Below are 20,897 nucleotides of genomic sequence, written 5' to 3' on the forward strand. Positions count from 1 at the left end.
GCCTCATGTTTCCAGCAGTAGGGCATAGACCCCAGGTGCGGCTCAGGTCTGCTGATATTACAGTGCACTATGGGTGTCCCAGCGGCCGTCCAGACATCCACTCCCCAGTAAGGCCCTTTCGATGCGACAGGCGCATGGGCTTTCCCCCGGTGCTGGTCACCCATCAGCTATCCACTCTCCGCCCCCGCAGAATAGCACAGGGTTTCCAAGTGCTCAATGCCGCTGCAGGGATGGGGGCGCCTTCCCCAACCTCCACCTCATGTTCTGGCCGACCCACTGGTCTTCCATCGTCCATATGCTGCCCAGGCGTGCTCCCGTCGGGCCGGGTTAGTGGGGGGACCCTCACTTGTCACCGGGTTCCTCCGGGTCACTGCTTAAAGCTCAGGCTGCTTCCTTTCTCGTTCTGCCTCCCTCATGCCAAAGGGCTCCCTGAGTTGGCCCCCAAGCGGGTGTTCCAGGGCCCTGAGCCTCCCAGTGGGTACCTCTGGTTTAGTGTCCGAGTCCCTTCCAGAACAGGTCCAGATTGGCCCTTCTCCGCTCGTGGTGTCAGCAGGAGAGGGGAGGCAGCACACCATGCAGGCGCAGCAACGCAGCTCCTCAACGGCCGCCGCTGCAGGAGATTCTCCACTCTCAGGGGGATATGGGTGAGTGCCGCCACTGCTAAGAGCCCCCAGTCAGGCCCGGCACTCCCCCAGCGGCTTCCTCAGGTCCCGGCGTCTCACACAGCCTCTTGCAGGCCTGCCGTTCGGGTCAAGCGGCACCGTGAGTCAAACCGCTCTGTTTAGCATGTTTGCCTCTGCCCTTGCCATAGCCCGCCACTCTCCCTGCCCTCAGCTGCTTTCCAAACTCTGCGTGCAGTGTGGGGAGGGTTGGCCCCACTGCACGGGGCGAATATCTCGAAGCAGGGGTCACCTCCAAGCCCCGGGATTGCACCGTCAAGTAGACGCTAGGTTCCGACAACGACTTCTGAAGATTTCATAGGGGATGGATTCCCCCTCTCCGCAACGACTCAAGATACTCTGGGCTGGGATGGAGCTGTGAGCTCAGGCAGCCATCTTATCTGCGCCCCCTGGTGGCCTCAGACTAGTGATATTTTGAAAATAAATCTGTCAATCTATAATCCACCAGTAGCTCCAAGTAGTACAGTTTGTCAATCAACTTGTAGCAGGACAAGATGTGGTCTAGACATCCCCTCGCCATCCCCCATAAGCAGGTTTACTTACTAAACACACTGAAGAAAAAGGATCAAACCTCAGTGCTTGCACATCACCCAGAATCAATTTAATTCAGTAGTTCATAAGCAAGACCTAACCCAAGCAATAGAGTAGTCAATTAAAAACAATTAATTCCAGCAGCAGGTCAGTCCTCCCATTGCCCCAGCTTGTAAATCTGACCAACAAGACCAAATGAGCCTCCAGCAAGTCCCATTATGGAGCAGTGAATGCCCACATGGCACAAGCTTGGAGACAAAAATCACTAGCGTAGATTCAGTCCATGAAGCGCAGCCTCCAGACCGATTCATGGCATTCATTTTTGGCTACAGAAGCAGTTAATTTGCTAAACCCTGGCTAAAAGGTTGACACTGCATTTCAGATGAACTGTAAGACCTGAAGTGAAAGTAAGTTCGTCAACAAAAAAAAGTGATCCCCAATCCATTTTACTCTCTGCTGCCGTTGTATTTTAAACATTTGGCCTGTGCCATGGTGCAGCCCAAGCAGGATAAAACCAAAATAATTAAAATCCTATGCTAGATCCGAATCTCCAAGGATGCCTGCAACATCCCCCCCCCCCACCTTACAAAATGCAGCCCAAACCCACTCCACGAAGCATGACATCTCTGGACCCATCCCCACCCCATGGCGGTCAGCGCAGCTATTTTATCCTCCCATCCAAGTCCCAGTAACACTTCAATGTTAAGGCGAGTTGTGAAAAATAAAATTAGCACCAAGTTTAGTGTCCATCATGCACTTTGAGGAAAGCTGGGAGTTCGAACCACTGACATGTGCCAAAGCAGCCAGAAACCCCGACTGGTGCCATTTGTCCACTCTCATACCGGTATTCCAAAAGTACAATCTAAGTGTACTATAGTGGCCACATTGGAATAACCCATTTGAAAATAATGTATACGATTATTTCAGCTATGTGCTTTGCTCAGTTAGACAATGTTCTTAATAGAATTACTCAATTTATACTGGAAGGGATTAGAAAATCCACAAATATTCATTTAACAGCTTCTGTTGCTGAGAAGCATCATTTGGTCTCAGTGTCCTTATTTTACACTCCAATTAAAACCAAAAATTGTATGTGTGAGGGCCAATGCAGTATGCAAAAACAATGAAAACCTGCAGCCTAGTACTAAGTTCCCTTAAAAGGCATGTCAAAACCCCAGCACCTCCCATAAAGCCTGTATCTCAATCGTTTGCCACAGATCAAATAGGCCCACAGCAGGATTGCCACATTCCTACAGGACACCTACAAGAGGAATGCCCCTCTTAACCCCTATACGCATGACAGCCCAAAGACTGAGAAACAAGAGATGCCAGTCCCCGTTTGACCAGCCCCCAGGAAGGCCAGTCAATTCCACATATGTGAGCAGATATTCTCTTAGACAACCATTCAAACCCTATCCAGCTGACGTCTTTGTGGATACAGGTGCCTCAACACTGGACAAGGTTGACTAATTCTAAATATCCAGCTGTGCTGAAGTCATTAGAGACACCACAACATAGTAACGTTAGCCACAACGCAAACTAAACTCGCATCCCTGCACGAACTTACACACACGAAGAACATGCATAAACAGTTCTATAGAGGATAGAGGACAGATACATACACATACTGTTGAGTCTTTTCTTTCATTAGACAAGTCGTGGGATAATAGTGGTCTATGCACTAGTTGCTCTTCACTCCTAACTAGACACAAAGCAATGTTGTATGAAAGGACATGCCCTGGAGCGCTGTAGTTTTCCTTGTAAAGCCCGTTCATCCAAACCATTTTTAGAGAGGCGTTTTTTTCTGAGAAACACGCAAAGGTGACTGGCATTGTCCCCCTGCAAGCCCCTGGGACATATTTTGTGGTCCCCAGAAGCATCTGGATGTAGGGGACAGAGCACTTTCCCACAACCAGCATAAGGAGTGATGCCATTGAATGATCGCAGAGCAAGAGGGCGCAGTCCGACAGACTCGTGCAGAGAACAGAACAATGAAGGGAGGTGTCAGCGATGTTCGCGCTTTAGGCTTGGAGGTAAATCCTAGTGCCTGACTCTTATTGCAGTGCCTGCAACTTTTACTGCAGAGGAGCTACTGAGATACAGTCAGCAGCTGCCTCAAGGGATGTGCTCAGACGTGGGTTCTGTGCCTGCTGGATCTAGAGACCCAAGCGGCACAAATATAGCCGACACATGTCTGGGGCTTGTGGTCTCATGCAGAAGGGATAACACCAAGCAGTTTGGTTTGGACTGCCCTTTTGGGTTGGGACCAAGCCTGATGTGCATATATTGTTCCCCTTTCTGTTATGGCTTAGGAGAAGAAAGAAAGCGCAGAGCGATGCTAGCGGTCAAGATTAATTCTAAACGTTCCCTCCAACACCTCCTTTGTTTGTTGCAGCCACATGGTTAGTGACTAACAATATTATGTATGGTTCAGATGTGAAAGGCTAGAGTCTTGAGCTATTGTTCCACTTGCTATCATGCAAAATTCCTTTGCATCCTTTATAAGCTTGAGGTAGCAGCTGAAACCCCTCCCATCAGACAAACGCAGAAACTACAGGAAACCAGAAGAGGCATGCCCTGCCCTATACAAGCAGTCTGAGCTCATGTACCCCATAAGTACCCGCCTTTGGTAAATAGACGAGGTGCTACTAATTGACAGGTGGCAATGAGGGATGAGGGTTAATCGGGTCCAATCCAGATTAAAATACCTCCCTCAGAGTGCCATAATTGCAGCAACAGTTTGGTTACAGTTTGTTAAGGGATACTCTCCGTAGCAGAGACCATTGACTAAACAAATTTAGAGATCCAAAAATAACCCCACACAAACAAATCTAACCATAAAACCCGTCTCTTTAGAGGGATCCAAGCCAATAAGTGGAGACTAGTTCAGAATGGCAAGCAGGATTATGCTACACCTACCGCCAACTGACATTGCTCTCCCATTATGGGAGCTAGAAGGAAGTGGAAGTGTGACTGCTATAGATTAGAGGCTCTGAGGTAACGTGTTCATGCACAGGATCATGAAATATAACAGTTCAGCAAAAGAGCGAGGTAAATATGATGGGAAAGGCAAGAGGATAATAAAATCGAGCGCACAAGGTACATGGCCGTTTAGGAGCAGCTTTGTACAAGGTACAAACTGATTCAAAAGGTCCACTCTTTGCTACTGCTATGTCAGTTCTTGTGTTTGACATTTTGAATGCTTGTTTCCAGTGACTATGGCAACGCCAAGTATAAATTTAAAAATTAATTGCACTACAGACTCAGCTATGGGGTAAACCAGTAGAGTTTTGCTACAGACCAGCTGGGAAGCTCCATTCTGCAATACTGATTGTGTCAAGGTGTAAATGTGTAAAACCCTACACCCTGCAATGTTTGGGGTGAGAACTATGCTCATACAAGGAGCAGATTATTTTTGTACACCTAGAAATAATATATCACACCAATTAGATGTAAGGTGTTGGGAGTTTGCTTTTCGCCAGCAGGGGGTTTAAGGGTTTTATAAATTAAATGCATTTGTTCTGGAATTTTATTATTTTGGGTTTGGTACTAGAGGGTTTATATGCAGGAAACATGATCTAAATTGACTGAGGTTAGGAATTTAGCATTGCACATTGAGACAACCCCTAAAAACCCATATCCTTAAACATCTGGTGGCTTATTATGTGCAAAATGTGGTTTGTACGGAATTATGTGATCAGAAAACTCCACCTTACTCCATAGTAGTTATCTGCTGTGTCAGGATCAGCACTACCTTGCTTCGTGTCTCAAAGCAGAAGTGATGATTTGGTTCTCAAAATTCCTGGTAGCAGATTAGTTGTGGTAAGTAATACAAGTGGGAGTGACAGACCCACACACAGTTCAAAGGACAATAAGTTCTATGCTGATGGCAGTGCTTCAAGAGGGTGACCATGGGAGGATTTAATATGCATGGTTAAATTGAGCCTAAGATAATCAGTCCCAACAATTCTTAGTCAAAGTGTTAAGCTTGGTTTACATAACCCACAAACTGAAATGGATATCTGAGAAAACAATGCTAGGTAATATACTAAAAATTCCAATGTGTGTAAAAAATTATTGGACTGGACATGGTCATCCTCTCCTAGCCTCATCCCATTTGTCTGGCCGTTTCTCCCAAGATCTGTATACAACCACTATGCGATTCCATTATCTGGTCCGATGGAGGTAAAGTGTTGGCCACGTCTTTGTTCACTAACCATGTTTGACAACTTACTTTTCTGAAAACCACTGTACGTCTGAGAATGGCAACGCTAGGGTAGGGTGATTAGCTTAGCCACAGCTCAAAGGCCAAACAGGAATTGCACAAATTGCTCCCCATTAAAGTGAGATGGGATTCCAGTCATACGGGCTCCTAAAAACCTGACAGACTGAAGAATTGAAATGCAACACTACTGCATGGTCTTCCAAGAACAATCTTTGTACTCGAACCAGGCCAATTTAGTTTTAGCACATGCTCTGTACCCTCACTTTGTGCAACTTTGTGGCTCCAAGAAGAAAATGGGATTTGGATATACGGCAAACTTTCTTTTAAAGAAGTTTATTGTATACCTACTTTATGGATACACTATATGCCGAGATGGGTAAAGTTGCACTGATGAGTATGAAAACACCATTGGATGATTAGAGAATATTGCATGGGGATACTGACTGAGTTGAATATTACTCTTGAAATTCTTACTGCAAATTCAGGCAAAGTGAAAACGGTTGTCTGATTGGATAGATACCCGAGAGGCTCATGAAACTCTACCTCCATGGTCATTTGGGGCCGTGTCATAAGAGGATAGGCATTTTGGAACCTTATTTGAAAACATTTCCGATCTGTGATGGAGAGACTGCTTCAAAAGGTTTCGTTTTAATGTGCCCCAGACAAACGAGGTGTTTCAGAGGGTGTATCCCACTGGAATTTGCACATTGTAGATATTGGAATGATCTGTATACCAGGTAGAATGTATATCACGTGTTATTGGTGTGCCCTGCCCCTTAAGGGATTTTATATTTTGGGAAATGTGTTAGAGATCTGGCTATTGTAGATACTGGAAGGTTATGGGATAAAATGTTTTAAGCAATATCGTGTGCGCTACCTCCTGCGCTTGTGAAGTTTCACAGTAGTGAATTTTGTAAGTTATTGTATGAATTTTTAAGGATGTTATGGACTGATGAAATGCATTCTTCCCTTCCTACTATTTCTACATAATTGTTGTTACTGCAAAGGTGTGACTAAACCAAATAAGTATCTCAACACCACATTAATTGCTGTGCAGGATCCAAACCCAGAAAACCAAAGCATGCACTGGAAGAAATAGTCCTTAGAGTCAGCTTTATCTAATGGAAAGATACGTCTCTAAACAATTCTGTTAAACGGGGACCCAGCTCCTGAAGCCAACCTTAGTTAAAAAATTCAAAACAATCCACAAATGTAATTATTTCAAAGCACTAGGATCTGCATTCACCCCCTCACTCCATTTATGGGAGATACTTCTGTATACATTTTGAAATTCAATACAGAAGGGCATTTACGCTCATCTTCTCACCCAATTGCAATTATCTGCTACAATTCTGGTACATACTCAAAATGTAATTCCAACAGATGGCCAGTTATTAGCAACCATAACAGATGCAAAACAAGCAGGTTCAAGAAGGACAGCCCAAAACATTACAATAGTGGTCCATTCTATAGATCTGGTATCCAGAATTGGAGACCTCCATGCTAGTCTGGCATCCGGTTTACCCAATTATATTTGGTCAAGTTAAATGGCCAACTTTGGGATTCATTCGGCAATTTAACAGGTCTAGGTCAGGCTACCACACTCCTTGCTCAAAATATTAGAACAATCGAAGGTCTGGATACTTCGAGAAAACTTGACATTTGAAGAGAACACTGAAGATGTCATTTTCTTAAAGAAACTATCGATCCTTCTTCCTCGGCTGTTGTCCAAGGTCCTGCAGTTCAAACATTTATCTGCACATAAAATTAGGTTAGAGTTTTCGGGGCACCACCCTTCTGAGAAATTGTTTGGATTACAAAGTGAATCATTTCAACGGGAAAACCCTTGCCTCAAATATCTTGTGATAGACGGTCGTAGAATTTCTGGGTAACGAGTCACTAGAAATATCCTCGATAGTATTAATGCAATCCAACTACACTTCACACTCTTACGGTCCAATTTTCCGGCCTGGACAAAGGTTACAGGGGAAAATATTCCATTAAACTTGAGTGATGCCTATTATTGCATACAAAAACAGTGGCTAGCAAGGACATCGGAGGGTTATGGACCCCACTAGACCTGTATGGGCTTCACAGATTGGCATAGGGTTTGACCAACTAAATCCCTCTTTTTTCCTGCAAAAAGTAATACTTTGAACAAACCCATTCCATTATCTTCAGCGAGACCTTAGCTAAACTTCTCATGGTCTCACAGGCTCATTGGAGTGTGCGGCATGCAAACAGAAAATGTGTCTTATGACTTTGCGCTTCCATATGGCACAATTGGGATTATTCAGTCAGGTGATAGAGGAAGGGTGGCCTAAAATGTTTGAGCCAATTGTAGAAGTGGGTAGGGAAGAAATCTATATCACTGACTAAAATAAAGCCACTTTACCAGAAAGGGGGGCGGAGGGGGAAGAAACTTTGGGCCTTCGAGAAGGTTACAGGGGAATAGTGACCGCCTTTTCCATACAGGCATAGCCTTAAATAAGCAATTAGACAAAGTAATTGCAACATTTAAGCATAATGTAATTCAGTGGGAACAAGATATCCAAATAGAGATTAAAGGCTATGCCATTGGTTCTAGATTTATCTTTAAAAAACTAGGTTATTGAAAGTTGATACAACACCTTGAGATGTGTGTGTTCATATTTGTGGCAAATACAAAGAGTCCATCAGCACTTGTTTCTGAAGGAAATGTCAGTTAGCCCAGGCATCCTTATTGTATGTATGGTTGTCTTGTTGCTGACATTAGCCATTTTTGCAAATGAAATGGATCACTTAAGGAAAATGGCAAACCAGAGCCTTCCCATGGACCTTCAAATCTGGTGGGTGCACTTGATGAGGAACAGCCCTATAGCAAAGTGGTCATGATGGCATTGAGCTGGAAAGGCCCCCTCATCCATACAAATGTGGCTGTAAAAACAAATAAAGGGAATTTGTGATGGATACAATTGCAGCCAATTAACAACGGAACAAACCCACTGCAACCTCGTTGTCATGAAATAATTACAGGACTATTCATTATTAATTCAAAATGTACTGCAAGCATTTTCACTACTGTGGTGAAGGCGGCTCTGGGAGATATTTGATATTTTTAAACACTGCCTTAGACAAGTGTTTCTTTGGGGGAATACTTAAAGGGGGGGAAGTAAGCTCTGGAGTTCCAGCAAGGTGCGCGAATATTAGTTTGCCCTCATTCACTGTCCTTTTTCACAATTATTTTGGGGTTAAAGATTACAAGTGATCTGTGGTTGGCTTACATGGAAAATAAAAGTTACTCCATAAAAGTCCTCCCTGTAACTTTGTTACTTTTAACGGCAACCTTTCAACATGAAATGACCAACCCATTAAGATAACGCAGTAGAATTATCTTGAGTTCTAGTCTAGTGCAACTGTATTAGCTATGCTTGTGCAGCATCACATTTTGCAGCAAAATATCTGAAAAATATTACAGCCAAAGGGAAAGATCACAAGATATATGCACCGAGCTACTGATAAGATCACTAACCAAGGGCCACTGATCAATCGGAGCAGGACAGGGGCATTCACTTCTAGAGGAGCAGAAGAATGACTACCTATGCAGCCTGGGCGTTTATAAATGGATACATCACTGCCCGAGTTTGGAAGTTGCCCATAGTTAAAGTAGGATTATAGGAATGTGTGCAGAGTGTCAACACATGGGGCACTTTGCACAAAAGGTTTGGGGAGCAACAAAAACCCTTAACATGCCAGTGTAAAGGAAGGTGGTGCTAAAAGCAGTGAAGACAGTAATGTCCACAATCATTCTGAGTCGTCACTAAAATTGCTGCCCAGTTTATCCCACACACACGTTCTGAAACAGCTGGTTTAAATTATCACCAACATATTGGCTTTACCACTGTTGCAAAATGCATTTCTGGATTGCTAAACGCAAGAAAGTGCATAAGCATGGGACATGCACATTCCAAGAAAGTGAATGTACATGCTCTAGTCAGTGAGAATCACAAAGCGTTTAGGGAAGAAAGAAGTGCATCTTACCAGCACATGCCACACAAATTCATTGACGCCTTGGAAGCTGCAGAACCGTACGCTGGCCCCGAGCAGCCCCTGTCCACCCCACATGTTGTTGGGAATAACTTCCACCTCACGTATTTTCATGGTCTTGATGTTATAGACTTCCAACTTCACTGGTTTCTCCGCATTTGCCTTCAGCAAGTCTTTAAACGTGTTGTTGTCCTTGTTCTAAAGTAAAATGTAAATTTAACTCCAGCTTTATCAATATGCATCCAAAAACTACAATCCTGCTGAAAGTCATGCATTTTAGCAAATCGACACTTGTGCAGAAAAAGCTTACAGCATAGCATGCAAAGTTCCTAACCTTTAAACTTTGGCAAACGTCAATTTTTTGGCTCATAATGAAGCGAGTTTTCTGCATTACCATGTCAACATGGTCATATCGATACGTACCTTCCATTTACCAGTTATTCCCATTAAATGCCCAATATGCCAATAGAATATAAAGTATCAAAGGGCATTTGATTTATTTGGTAGGCCTGCAATATTAGATTGGAGAGAAGATTTAAATTTTACTACAATTTTATACATTACACATTCAGTGTTTGAAATGTCAGGAAGCTATTAAGTGTGTAGTTCAAGAGTCTGGAAAGCTTGAAATCAAGGAGCCACATTCGACTTCCAGGCCACCTAGTGCCACACAAGCCAATGGGATATTAAACTCGTTCTGAAAGTGGGTCATAAATTGACAACATTTTAGAATGTACATCTCAAGTTCTCCATTAAGCATTCATGCAAAGCATGTAGATTTACTTTCTAGTTCTAGACTCCAATGAAATGGGTATTGCGTACAATACACTGATGCGAAAGCAATTAATGTGCACCTGGAAGCAGTGCTCCACATAAAGAGGCAAGTATTTTACTCACCATTGTAGGAGTAAATGGAGGAAAAAACGTGAATTTCTGACTTGCTGGTTTCGAAGCAACAAAAATAATGCATTGACGATGCAAACTATTTAGGCTTGCATAGGCATGACATGCACATTTGCCAGGCAATTCTATAACAGTACTAGAAGGCCATAAGATGGCAACAGGTGGAAAATTGTGAATTACTTGGGCACATGACCTCAGTGCTTGGCAAATGCAAAGCGAATACCTATGCAGTATAAGTGGTTGGTATGCTAATGCAGTTTTTTTTTTAATTTTTATCAGCCACTTAATTCAATCTCCCGATTGTACAGAAGGCACAATTAAGACATGTATAACTACTAGGGGTGTACCGAACTTCGGCTTCGAGTAAGTATTCGCCCGAATTCCGTACTGAAAAAAAGCTATTCATCTTCGGCCGAATAGTTTGCTATTCAGCTCTTGCCGAATTCTCATTTGTTTACAATGCAACATGAACTCAGAAAGGCAAATATAGACTTTAGTTTGCAAAACTGAATAGACAAATTACCATCACACAGCTGAAAAATATCTTATATTGTCATCTGCTCTTTAGGGCATGTTTTGTTAGATTCTTAAACATAAAAACGTGCTCATCTTTTATACTTCGCCTGCAACACAGCAAAGTCTTTTCTTTTGGAAAATGTTTATATGCAAAGTGAACTTTTTTCCAGTTGGAAAAGAAACTGAAGAAATGTGCATTGATACTTTCAGTTCCTATGATGTCACTTCATATTGCGTACATCATAGTCCCCTTTTCTTTTTTTTAAAGGACTTGTTGCATATGTTTGTGTATTGGCGAGAAGGAGTGGCTAGGATAAGTGAAACGTGAGCAGCATTTGTTTGGGTGAGGTGAAAGGTTGTAAAATGGCATTCACGCATTTCAGATTTCCTCTTGACTTGTGTCCTGCTTGTGCCAACATGAACCATTTTATACATGTCTATGTGAGCTGCAAACAGTTTCAAAACTCAACGCATCAACTTTGCAACTGGATAGAGAATGCAATGCATCTGGTCACAAAGGCAGTCCTTTTGCATTTGTGAAGCCTCCTACTTTAACTGGCAATGAATATGCAACAATCTTCTGTACATTTGGTCCCTTCATTTTGGTTCAGCCTGCTTTATTTCTGGCTTTTATACTTTACATAAAGATGCTACATTAATTACAACAAAGAGAAATAAAAATCCATTTAAAAAAATGGGGCTATTTTAATAAGTGTGTTTTTTGAAGTTTGGAACATGATTTATTAACTAAAGCAACTATTCGGCTTCATATTCGGCTTTAGTTCACAAACTATTCGGTATTTGGCCGAATACTAAATATGCTACTCGGTACAGCCCTAATAACACCTGCTGCACATTTCCAGCTGCAATCAAGGCATTTACTCTCAAGACTACTTGGAAAGAACACGGGCAGGCCAAAGTTTGAGCTAGCTCGGTCAAGCACCAAAGAAAAGGGTGGGTTTGGGGAATGAGGGACATGTAGCAGGTAGGCCTGGCCATAGAGATTAGCACGTCAAAGGACAGCCAATTTTATAAGCGACACCTTAACACACCATAAAAAATAAAAGTTGCTGCAATCCAAACATTCAACATAGAGGTCTATCCTTATAAATATTATCAGAGGTCTTAAAAAATTATAATCAATTGTAAGGCAGATTGTGAATCCAACTCCCCGATCCGTAGGAATGTATCATCCGAATTGCTGCAAATACCCAAACATGCATATAGCTCAGGGGCAAAGCATTCGTCTTGGAAGCAAGACAAGGCATAGCAACAGGTTCAAACCACGCATTAAAAAAAAAAAACTATAATTAGTTATGTCTACATGCTATTCTGTGTGGTACAGAAAAGATTGAAAGTGCAGTCTATAGTGTTTGAGAAGGTTAAAAATGGTTGCCATGCCAGAAACTGAATTAAAACATTGTTTTAAAAAAGTGGTTTTCAGAAAACCAGATCGATCGAGCAGTAAATAGTGATGTTGTATACATGTTTCAGCATTGTTAAGTTTACTGTATTACAAACACAGCAGGGTTATCCCAACTCCATGCCTCGAAGGCTGGAAACTGATGGATATCCCTTGTTAATATTAATGAGAAATTTGCACAGCGATTTTAAATGTATGCACCTTTTTTTCTCATGAATATTGAGCGATATCTTCAAATCCAGTCAAGATTTTGGCCTTGGAGGCCTGGAGCTGGACAACCTCGCTATACAGACTGGACCGCTTTGATTTTTTGAATAGATTCTACAGCACACCAATGTTACCGAGGTTCCAGCATTAACTGTTACAGCAGGCCTCCTGTGAAAAACCTTTATTAGGTGACCCTACTTGTCAGTGGAAAAGCTCAGTAAATGGAGGTTCTGATCAACCACCACAAGAGAACTGTGCTGCATGTCCTTACACGTCACTAATCTGGCATCTAGCTTGCCACGCTCAGTAATTCTTGCTATACCTTTCTAAAGCTGGAACCTGCAGGTATGAGTGACCGAATAAGCACCCTCGCCCATGCTGGACCACTCATGTCTACATAATCGTTAACCTAGGTCACTGCGTGTTAATATTTATTGTAGCCCAACCTTACATTCTACAATTCAGCATTGAGACTACAAGTTGCAGACAAGAGCCAAGACCTTTTGCAGAGCCATTTTATTGACCCAGGCCCATTTGTTCTATGTGTTACCAGTTCTACATGAACGCTGTGAACTTGGCAGTGGCCCATTACCCAGTCCAATAAAAGCACAGCATCTTCGCTTTGCACAAATAAATTTGATGTTAAACGTATCTTTAAATAGGTCTTACATTTCCAGTGGTTTACGTGCAGAGGATTGCAGAGCTATGCAAGTCCCACCCAAGTACTAGGATTTGGCCTACTTCCAATTGAAGATAGAAAACTTCAAATGAGTAAATCTGAATGAAGCCCACCTGTGGGGGGAGGGGGAGACAGAGCATGGAGGATGCAGAAGGGGAGAACCATGCTGCCCCACTGGGGCAGCGGTAGCAACATAACTCATTTGCTTTGGCAAAGATATTTTAAGAAGTTACAGCACTGGTGGAGAGCATATGAATGTTTGAAAATGCACACCTTGCTTGCAGTAAATGGCAAAAAAGGTCTGTACATGGCTTGCATTTGAGTGGCAGCATTACCCCAAATATGAAGTGTGCTAAAGGTGAAATGTCGGTACACCCCATTTTGGCGCGGCCAGTCGGCACAGATCTTTTGGCACCAGCATGTTTGTGTGGGACAATACCCATATTTTAATAATATAATATATTATAATATAAAAAAAAATGTAAATCAGTCACGAACTCGGGCCTCCAGGATTGAGACAGAAGTGTTGTATTGTTTTCATGTGCACAAGTTACATATATTAACCCAAGTTAAAATATATAATTCGGCGAGGGAGAATCAGTATGAAAGAACCCTTCTGTTTGGCCCAGAATCCCTCGGATTCCACGCCTTTGTCCCTGGCGGGGGGACGATGGCAGCCTGCAGCCGTTTGGAGACTTGACGCAGGGCCATCCCCGCTCTGAGCCTCCACATGGCTGAAGGCTTCCATCGTCCCCCGCTGGGGACCCAGGAATTTTTTTTTTCTTTTTTCCCCCCCTCTTCCCAACCCCACTTACCTTCTCTATTTTTACAGGAGCGGACGCGCTGGGAACAGAAGTGTTCCCAGCGTGTCTGCTCCCGATGGCTGCCATGGAAAGGGAAAATGGACTCCGTTTCCCTTCCCCGGCGGCCATTTTCTCAGCCATTTATTTTTTTTCTGTTCTGAAATGCTGCAGCAGTTTGGGACAGAAAAAACTGCTTTTAGTACCCCGGTCTCACAGAACTTGTGGGACGGGGTACTAATAGCAATATGCCTCTCGCGGCGGGGGCATTACCGAGTCAGGTAATGCCCCGGGGCCTTCGGTATACTATGGGCCCCAGGGCATTACCTGACTCTGTAATGCGCCCCCCCCCCCCCCCGTTCGGGGCATATTGCTTAAATATATTGCACTTATAAACACAATAAGATATCTATGTCCTTGTGGTTATATCTTCCGTCTTGCAGTGCAGCTGGCCCGCGTTCTAGACGAGAGTAAAGCTTAATTCTTTTTATTGGGTTGAAAGTGATATTGTTGGGCCAAACTCGGTGCACAAAAACGGGTCCTGCAGGCAAACTTCTGCGCCAAATCGGCCCACGCCGATCTGGCGGTGCAGAAATGTCCTCCGGTTGAAATGCACCATTTTATAGAAAGCACTGGTAAATATTTGGGGCTGTAGGGCAATTGCATTGCTCTTCAACTAAAGAACTCTCCCTGCAGATCTAGTGGGATTAAGAATAGAAGGCTTACCCCATTCATCCCAGCAGTCCAGTGTCTCATTATTGCCCTAGACTCTTTAAAGACACAGCCGAGTGGTAAACCAACTAAAACACCAGTTCTAAAATTTGGGAATGGGACCGTTCTGCATGTGAAAATAAAATACACTCGTCACTCGGGCAACAATTATCGATTAGCACAGCGCAGATAGTAAGCAGTTTGTACCTTTGTTTAGCAAAGGTTTAGGCCCAATAGCTCATAAAATAAACTGCAGGACAAAGCCTGCCCATTTTTGTCCACCCTGTTGCTTCCAAACTTGGCATACAGCAGATTTCCTTACTCTTCAGGAGAAAGTGCTTATGTGAAGTGCAGGGAGCGTAGCAGAGTCTACAGTACGAAGTGCACCCTTTCAAATAATTAGATTCCAATGTACTTAATGTTAATCTCATGTTAAGTGTGAAAATATTGAGTAGACGAAAACGGTCTTACCCAAGATGTAGTGTTAACAGTCTTGTGGGCGAGCCAATAAATTCAGATTGTATTTGTATTTTATTCTATATAGCGCCTTACACCAACGCGCTTTACATAGCAATAAAACAGTACATACAGTAGAAATATTTAAAACAAATTATTCCAAAATTGCAGTAAGACCAGATTGATTGCAACAGTTGCCTGTTCCGAAAACATAAGGGAAATTGTAAACAATAGGAATGTTTCTCAACCAGTCCCCTTTCGTAGGAGGTTCAGAATTGCTGATAAGTGAATTTGTTATGCATATAAAATCCCTCTGGTACTCAACTTTTCGTAGGTTATACATGCACTAATCTCATTTATAGTACTGATACATCATAAGTGATATGATTAATGGTTCTGCAAATCTAAGGGTTCTCATTAAGTGGTGTGGCCTAAGCACGGTTGTGTTTGGGCCATGCCCCCTATTGAAAGCCACCCCTCGCCTAAGAAAGGCGGGGCTGCAGTAGCACTGGGGCGCACTGGCATTACTACATTGATTTGCCCAGCCCCTACTTTTAAACAAAAAACAAAAAGGGGCTGGGCGCCAAAGGCGTGACACCAGTGTGCCCCAACTCACACGCAGCCCTTTCATTCAAGGAGAAGCATGGTGCAACGCTTTAATTACCGGCTGCTTGAATGAAAGGGCTGCCTCCTGCAGATGGCTCCATTGTGAAACAGATGGCTCTATTGTGAAACAGAGGGCTGGACTGCCCAGCTCTCCTTTTGTTTCCGAGTAAATATCACCCAGCATGAATGTCCAGGGGCTTGGCATCATACTGGGTGACTATTTACTCGGAAACAAAATGAAAGCTGTGCTTTCCAGCCCTCCTCCTGTATTTAGAGTACATAAACATCAGGCATCCCACACTTCATGGTTACACCTGCTGCTAGCAGGCGTCGGGTTAGAAGAAAAAGGCGATGCCTTTTCTTTTTTTGTAATCTGAAGTGCCGACACCTGCAGGCAGCTCGTGTAACCGTGCAGCCCTACACAGGCTGCCTCATGTGTCAGCTGGGCTGGGGCTAGTCGGGGGTGGGCCCTAGCAGGGTGCCAGAGCCCATGATCTATATGCACCCCAAACTGTCAGCTCATGTCACGTTTCCGTTTTTTTCGTCTAAAGTGGCAGTCCCATCAAAAGTGAAAATATCGTAAGTGTCAGCAAGTTTTGGGAGCAGCCTGGCGTTGGCAGGGGTGCTGGGTGGTGAGAGTTCAATGCCAGGCTGATTTAGAAGATACTCGTGTGATGTCCCAGTGTAGCATAGCGCATGCGCGAGCCTCAGTTGGGCCCGCGCATGCACAGTTGAATAAATGGCGTCCGTGCGGGCAGTTGCCGCCGGGACGCGTAACAGGCAACATCGCGTCCAGTGCCTCTCTGTAGGAGTGCGTGTGTGCATGCATGTGTGTGGGCCGCCTGAGGCACGGGTGGCCATATAACAACTGGCGACGAGGCGGGACGCCACTGGAGCGTTCGCTCGATGCACACAGCATGTTGACCATCAGCGACGTTACGACGTGGTGAGTCACGGACCCGGCGGGAGCATTTCGTTGATATTCTAGCAGCTGGTATACAGCAGTAGCGGCCTGAAAAGGTGCTCGTGCGCTGCTTCTACCACCTCAAACAATTTGGGAACTTTTGACCGTCTTCAACACCCAGAAGACGGCCCACTTCTGACAGACACTAAGCGCCAGAAAGGGAGCAAGGACACGTTGTCTGCCACCGGACAGTAATTGGAGGTACGTGCACTGCCCACCCAAGTCAGGTTTGCGCCTCTAAACCACAAGCAGGTGCCTGTGCGACCTGTAAACATGGCAGAAAGCGATGGAGGCAGAAGCTGCGGCAGTGGTGGTGAAAACACAACAGGGGTCTTTACTGCCGATGCAAGAGTTTGATGTGTCAGGTCCCCCTTCGAAATTGGGCCCAAGATGGTTGCTATGGATGAAAAAACTTGATATGTACTTTACAGCGACCGGGATAACCGATGATGATGCGAAGAGGGTCACCCTGTTGTATTCGGCGGGTTTGGAGGTCATACGCATATACGAGTCCCTTAACCTGCAGGTAGTCACCTATGCAGCAGTCAAGACTGCTTTGGAAAACTACTTTATACCGCTCTCCAATGTGGATTACGAGAGATTTCTCTTCTGTGGGGAGAAACAGCGGGAAGGGGAGTCACTTGATCAGTTTTGTGCTCGACTGCGATTGATGGCCACCACTTGTCGATGGGACAACGATGAATCTATGATAAGGAATCAGGTTCTCCAAGGATGTACATCTGGCAAGTTACGGAGGCAAGTGTTGAGGGAACCGGGCTGGACCCTGCAACAAATCCTGGACAGTGGCAGAACGTACGAACTGGCGGAGTCGAGAGGCGCCAAAATGGACGCGGCAGTGCGTCCGGGGGCATCTGAGGATGCGTTTGCTGTCGGGAAACGGGCCATGTCAAAAGACAAGTGGGGGCAGAGAAAGCAAGAGACTCGCCCTCCAACGGGGTCTGACTCTATCTGCCAATACTGCGGGTATGACTTGCCCCACTCCGAGGAGTGTCCGGCCAAGTCGAGATCATGCGGCCGATGCAATGGACCCGGACACTAGGCCCGGATGTGTCGCGCCCCTGCTCCGGTTTCGGTGTAGAGGGGCCCGGCCGGGGCACGGGGTGGTGGTTCGAGGAGGCAGAGGAGCATTGCAGTCTTGGAGCAGGAAATGCAAAGACTACAGTTAGCTGAAGAGGAAGAGGAAGAAGTTTTCTTCATCTCGAGCATCGCTTCAGGGGCAAGGAGTAAGAGGCAGCCCAAATGTGTTGTGGACATTCAGGGAGTGCCGACACAAGTACTCATCGACACAGGGGCCTCAGTCTGTGTGCTTGCCTCGGCTCATTACCAACAGATCCCGGGGCCTCCTGCGCTAGACGTTTCAACTGCAAAGATCTTCACGTTTGGCGGGGACACTCCGCTTCCCATCAGGGACGTGTTTGTAGCGCCTGTGTCCAGGGGCGGGAAAACCATAAAGGCCCGATTCTTCGTCACAGATGTGAGTCCCCATTCTCTACTCAGCTGTGCGGCATCCGAAGCCCTGAGCCTGGTTCACTTTGCAATGGAGGTCTATCAAGTGGACATTGAAACGCTGCTGGACAGGTTTGCAGGCATTTTTGAAGGGGTCGGGAAGCTGAAGGCACCCCCAGTGCGTCTACACATTGACCACACAATCAGGCCAACGGTCCTCAAGCATAAGCGGATCCCATTCCATCTTCGTGAAAAGGAGGAGCTTCGCTCGCTTGTCAGCATGGATATTATCTAGAGGGTGGAAGGGCCGACGCCCTGGGTTTCACCCATAGTGGTCGCACCCAAGCCAAAACAGCCGGAGGCGGTGAGAATTTGTGTAGACATGCGCCTCCCTAATGCCGCAATTAAGAGGGAGAGACACCTGACGCCGACCCTCGATGATATCATAGGGGAGTTGCAGGGGGCGAAAGTCTTCTCGAAATTGGATCTACGAGCGGGCTATCACCAGCTGGAGCTCCACCCTGACTCTAGATTCATCACGACTTACGACACACGAAGGTCTTTACCAATTTAAGCGCCTGAGTTTTGGCATTTCATCAGCTGCCGAAGTATTCCAGAACACCATAAGATGGGCGCTCGCAGGATTAAAAGGCGTTTTGAACATGAGTGATGACATTTTGGTATTCGCCGACTCAGAAGCAGAGCACATGAAGAGGCTCGAGAACACGCTGAAAAGGCTGAATGATCTGGGTCTTACCCTGCACCGTCAAAAGTGTGAGTTCTTTAAAGAACGGATTGGGTTTTTCGGATTCATTTTTCATGCAGCGGGTGTGTCACCTGACCCGGCAAAGATCAGAGACATTCGTGAAGCAGTGGCACCATCGTCCCCCACGGAGGTAAGGAGCTTCCTGGGGATGGTGAATTACTGTGGGCGCTTCATCAAGGGTTTGGCTTCCTTATCTGAGCCCTTAAGAGCATTGACCAGGAATGATGCCGTGTGGAAGTGGGAAAGCAGAGAACAGGAGGCGTTCCAGGCCCTCAAGAATGCCCTGTCGGATGGGGACACGATGGCGTACTTTAACCCTGCCGTGGAATCGGAGATTGTGGTCGATGCCAGTCCCGTGGGTGTTGGGGCAGTACTATTGCAGCCAGATGAAAGAGGGGACATGCGGCCCATCGCATATGCGAGCAAGGCCCTCTCCAACACCGAGAGGCGATATTCGCAAATTGAGAGGGAGGCACTGGCCATCCTGTGGGGCTGTCACCATTTTCACCTCTACATCCTGGGCAAGCCCGTGGTAGTGGTGACAGACCACAAGCCGCTGCTACCCATCCTAGCGGGTGTGTCGTCGAAGCCACCACCCAGGATTGAGAGGTGGATGCTGGCCCTGATGGAGTATGGGGTTCAACTGATATATAGACCGGGCACCAACAACCCGGCGGACCATCTCTCACGTCACCCGAATTCGGAGAACATCGACAAGGACGGCGGTGTGTCGGACTGCCAAGGGCTGCTCTGTCATGTGATAGATGGGGCGCTACCAGTGGCGCTGACGAGGCTAGCCATTGCGACGGAGTCCTCCAAGGATGAGGTCTTCGGCATAATCAAAGCAGCAGTAAGGATTGGAGATTGGAGCTGCGCAACAACTCCCGACGTCAGCTGGAAGCCCAAAGGGATCTTCAGGCACTCTGGAGGGTCAGGGATGAGCTCTCTATTTCGGATGATGGACTGATCCTCAGAGGGTGGCAAATCGTGATCCCACAGGCCTTAAGGATGCGGGTGTTGGAGCTAGCACACATTGGGCATCAAGGGGTCGCCAAGACCAAAGCGAGACTACGGCCTAAGGTGTGGTTTCTGGATTTGGAGGGGGAGGTCGAGAGTTTCGTGAGAAGGTGCCTGGCATGTCAGGCGGCGACCCCAGGAGACAAAGCCCCGCCGATAAGCTCGATGGAGTGAAGTGAGATGCCGTGGGGAACTGTCCATGTGGATTTCGGCTCGACGGGTCGTGGCATGTATTTCCTGGTGGCCGTGGATCAATGGTCCAGGTACCCGGAGGTGGATGTGGTGGAGTCGACGGCGACTGAGTTCACCACGAGAGCCCTGGACAAGATGTTCGCCACATATGGCTTTCCGGAGATACTTTGCTCTGATAATGGACCGCCATTTACCGGCAGCCAGTTTGCCCAATATCTCCGGGAAAGGGGGAATACATCACCGCAAGGTATCCCCGCTATGGCCCCGCGCCAATGGAGAGGCCGAAAGGCTAATGCGTACTTTAAACAAAGTACTCAGGATTTCTGCCAATGGGGGTGACGACCTTCCGACAAAGCTCGTGGAATTTTTGCGAGAGTACCGAACCACGCCCCAGCAGTCCACGGGGGTTGCCCCTGCGGAGGCGCTGTTTGGGCGCTGCCCGAGGGGAATGATACCGGAAGTTGAGGGGAGGAGTCCAGGCGTCAGACAATGAGAAGTTTCGAGAAGAGCGCGCCACGCGCAATCAGAAGGAAAGCGAGAGATGAGTTCTGCAAGACAAGGAAGTGTGTGTGGGGGACTCCGTGCTCGTTCGGAACAGACACCCTGTGGGCAAGCTATCTTTACCATATGAGCCCCGCCCGTGGAAAGTCACCCATGTGAAAGGGACCATGGTGACGGCGGCCTGCGAAAGCGGCACGGTCACCCGCAACAGATCCTTTTTCAAAAAA

The 20,897-nt window shown here is 45.9% G+C and overlaps 1 protein-coding gene across 2 annotated transcripts in view; it reads right to left on the minus strand.

The window, feature by feature from the left end:
• Positions 1–20,897, minus strand: part of GORASP1 (golgi reassembly stacking protein 1) — a 234,819-nt gene that overhangs the window by 171,208 nt on the left and 42,714 nt on the right. For both annotated transcript variants that reach the window (XM_069647745.1, XM_069647744.1), the window contains exon 3: positions 9,457–9,660. In XM_069647745.1, coding sequence (XP_069503846.1) covers positions 9,457–9,660 — 204 coding nt within the window. The remainder of the gene's footprint in view (positions 1–9,456; positions 9,661–20,897) is intronic.

The sequence above is a fragment of the Ambystoma mexicanum genome, chromosome 2q (assembly GCF_040938575.1).
Source record: "Ambystoma mexicanum isolate Mex_15411 chromosome 2q, UKY_AmexF1_1, whole genome shotgun sequence".
Lineage (NCBI taxonomy): Eukaryota > Metazoa > Chordata > Amphibia > Caudata > Ambystomatidae > Ambystoma > Ambystoma mexicanum.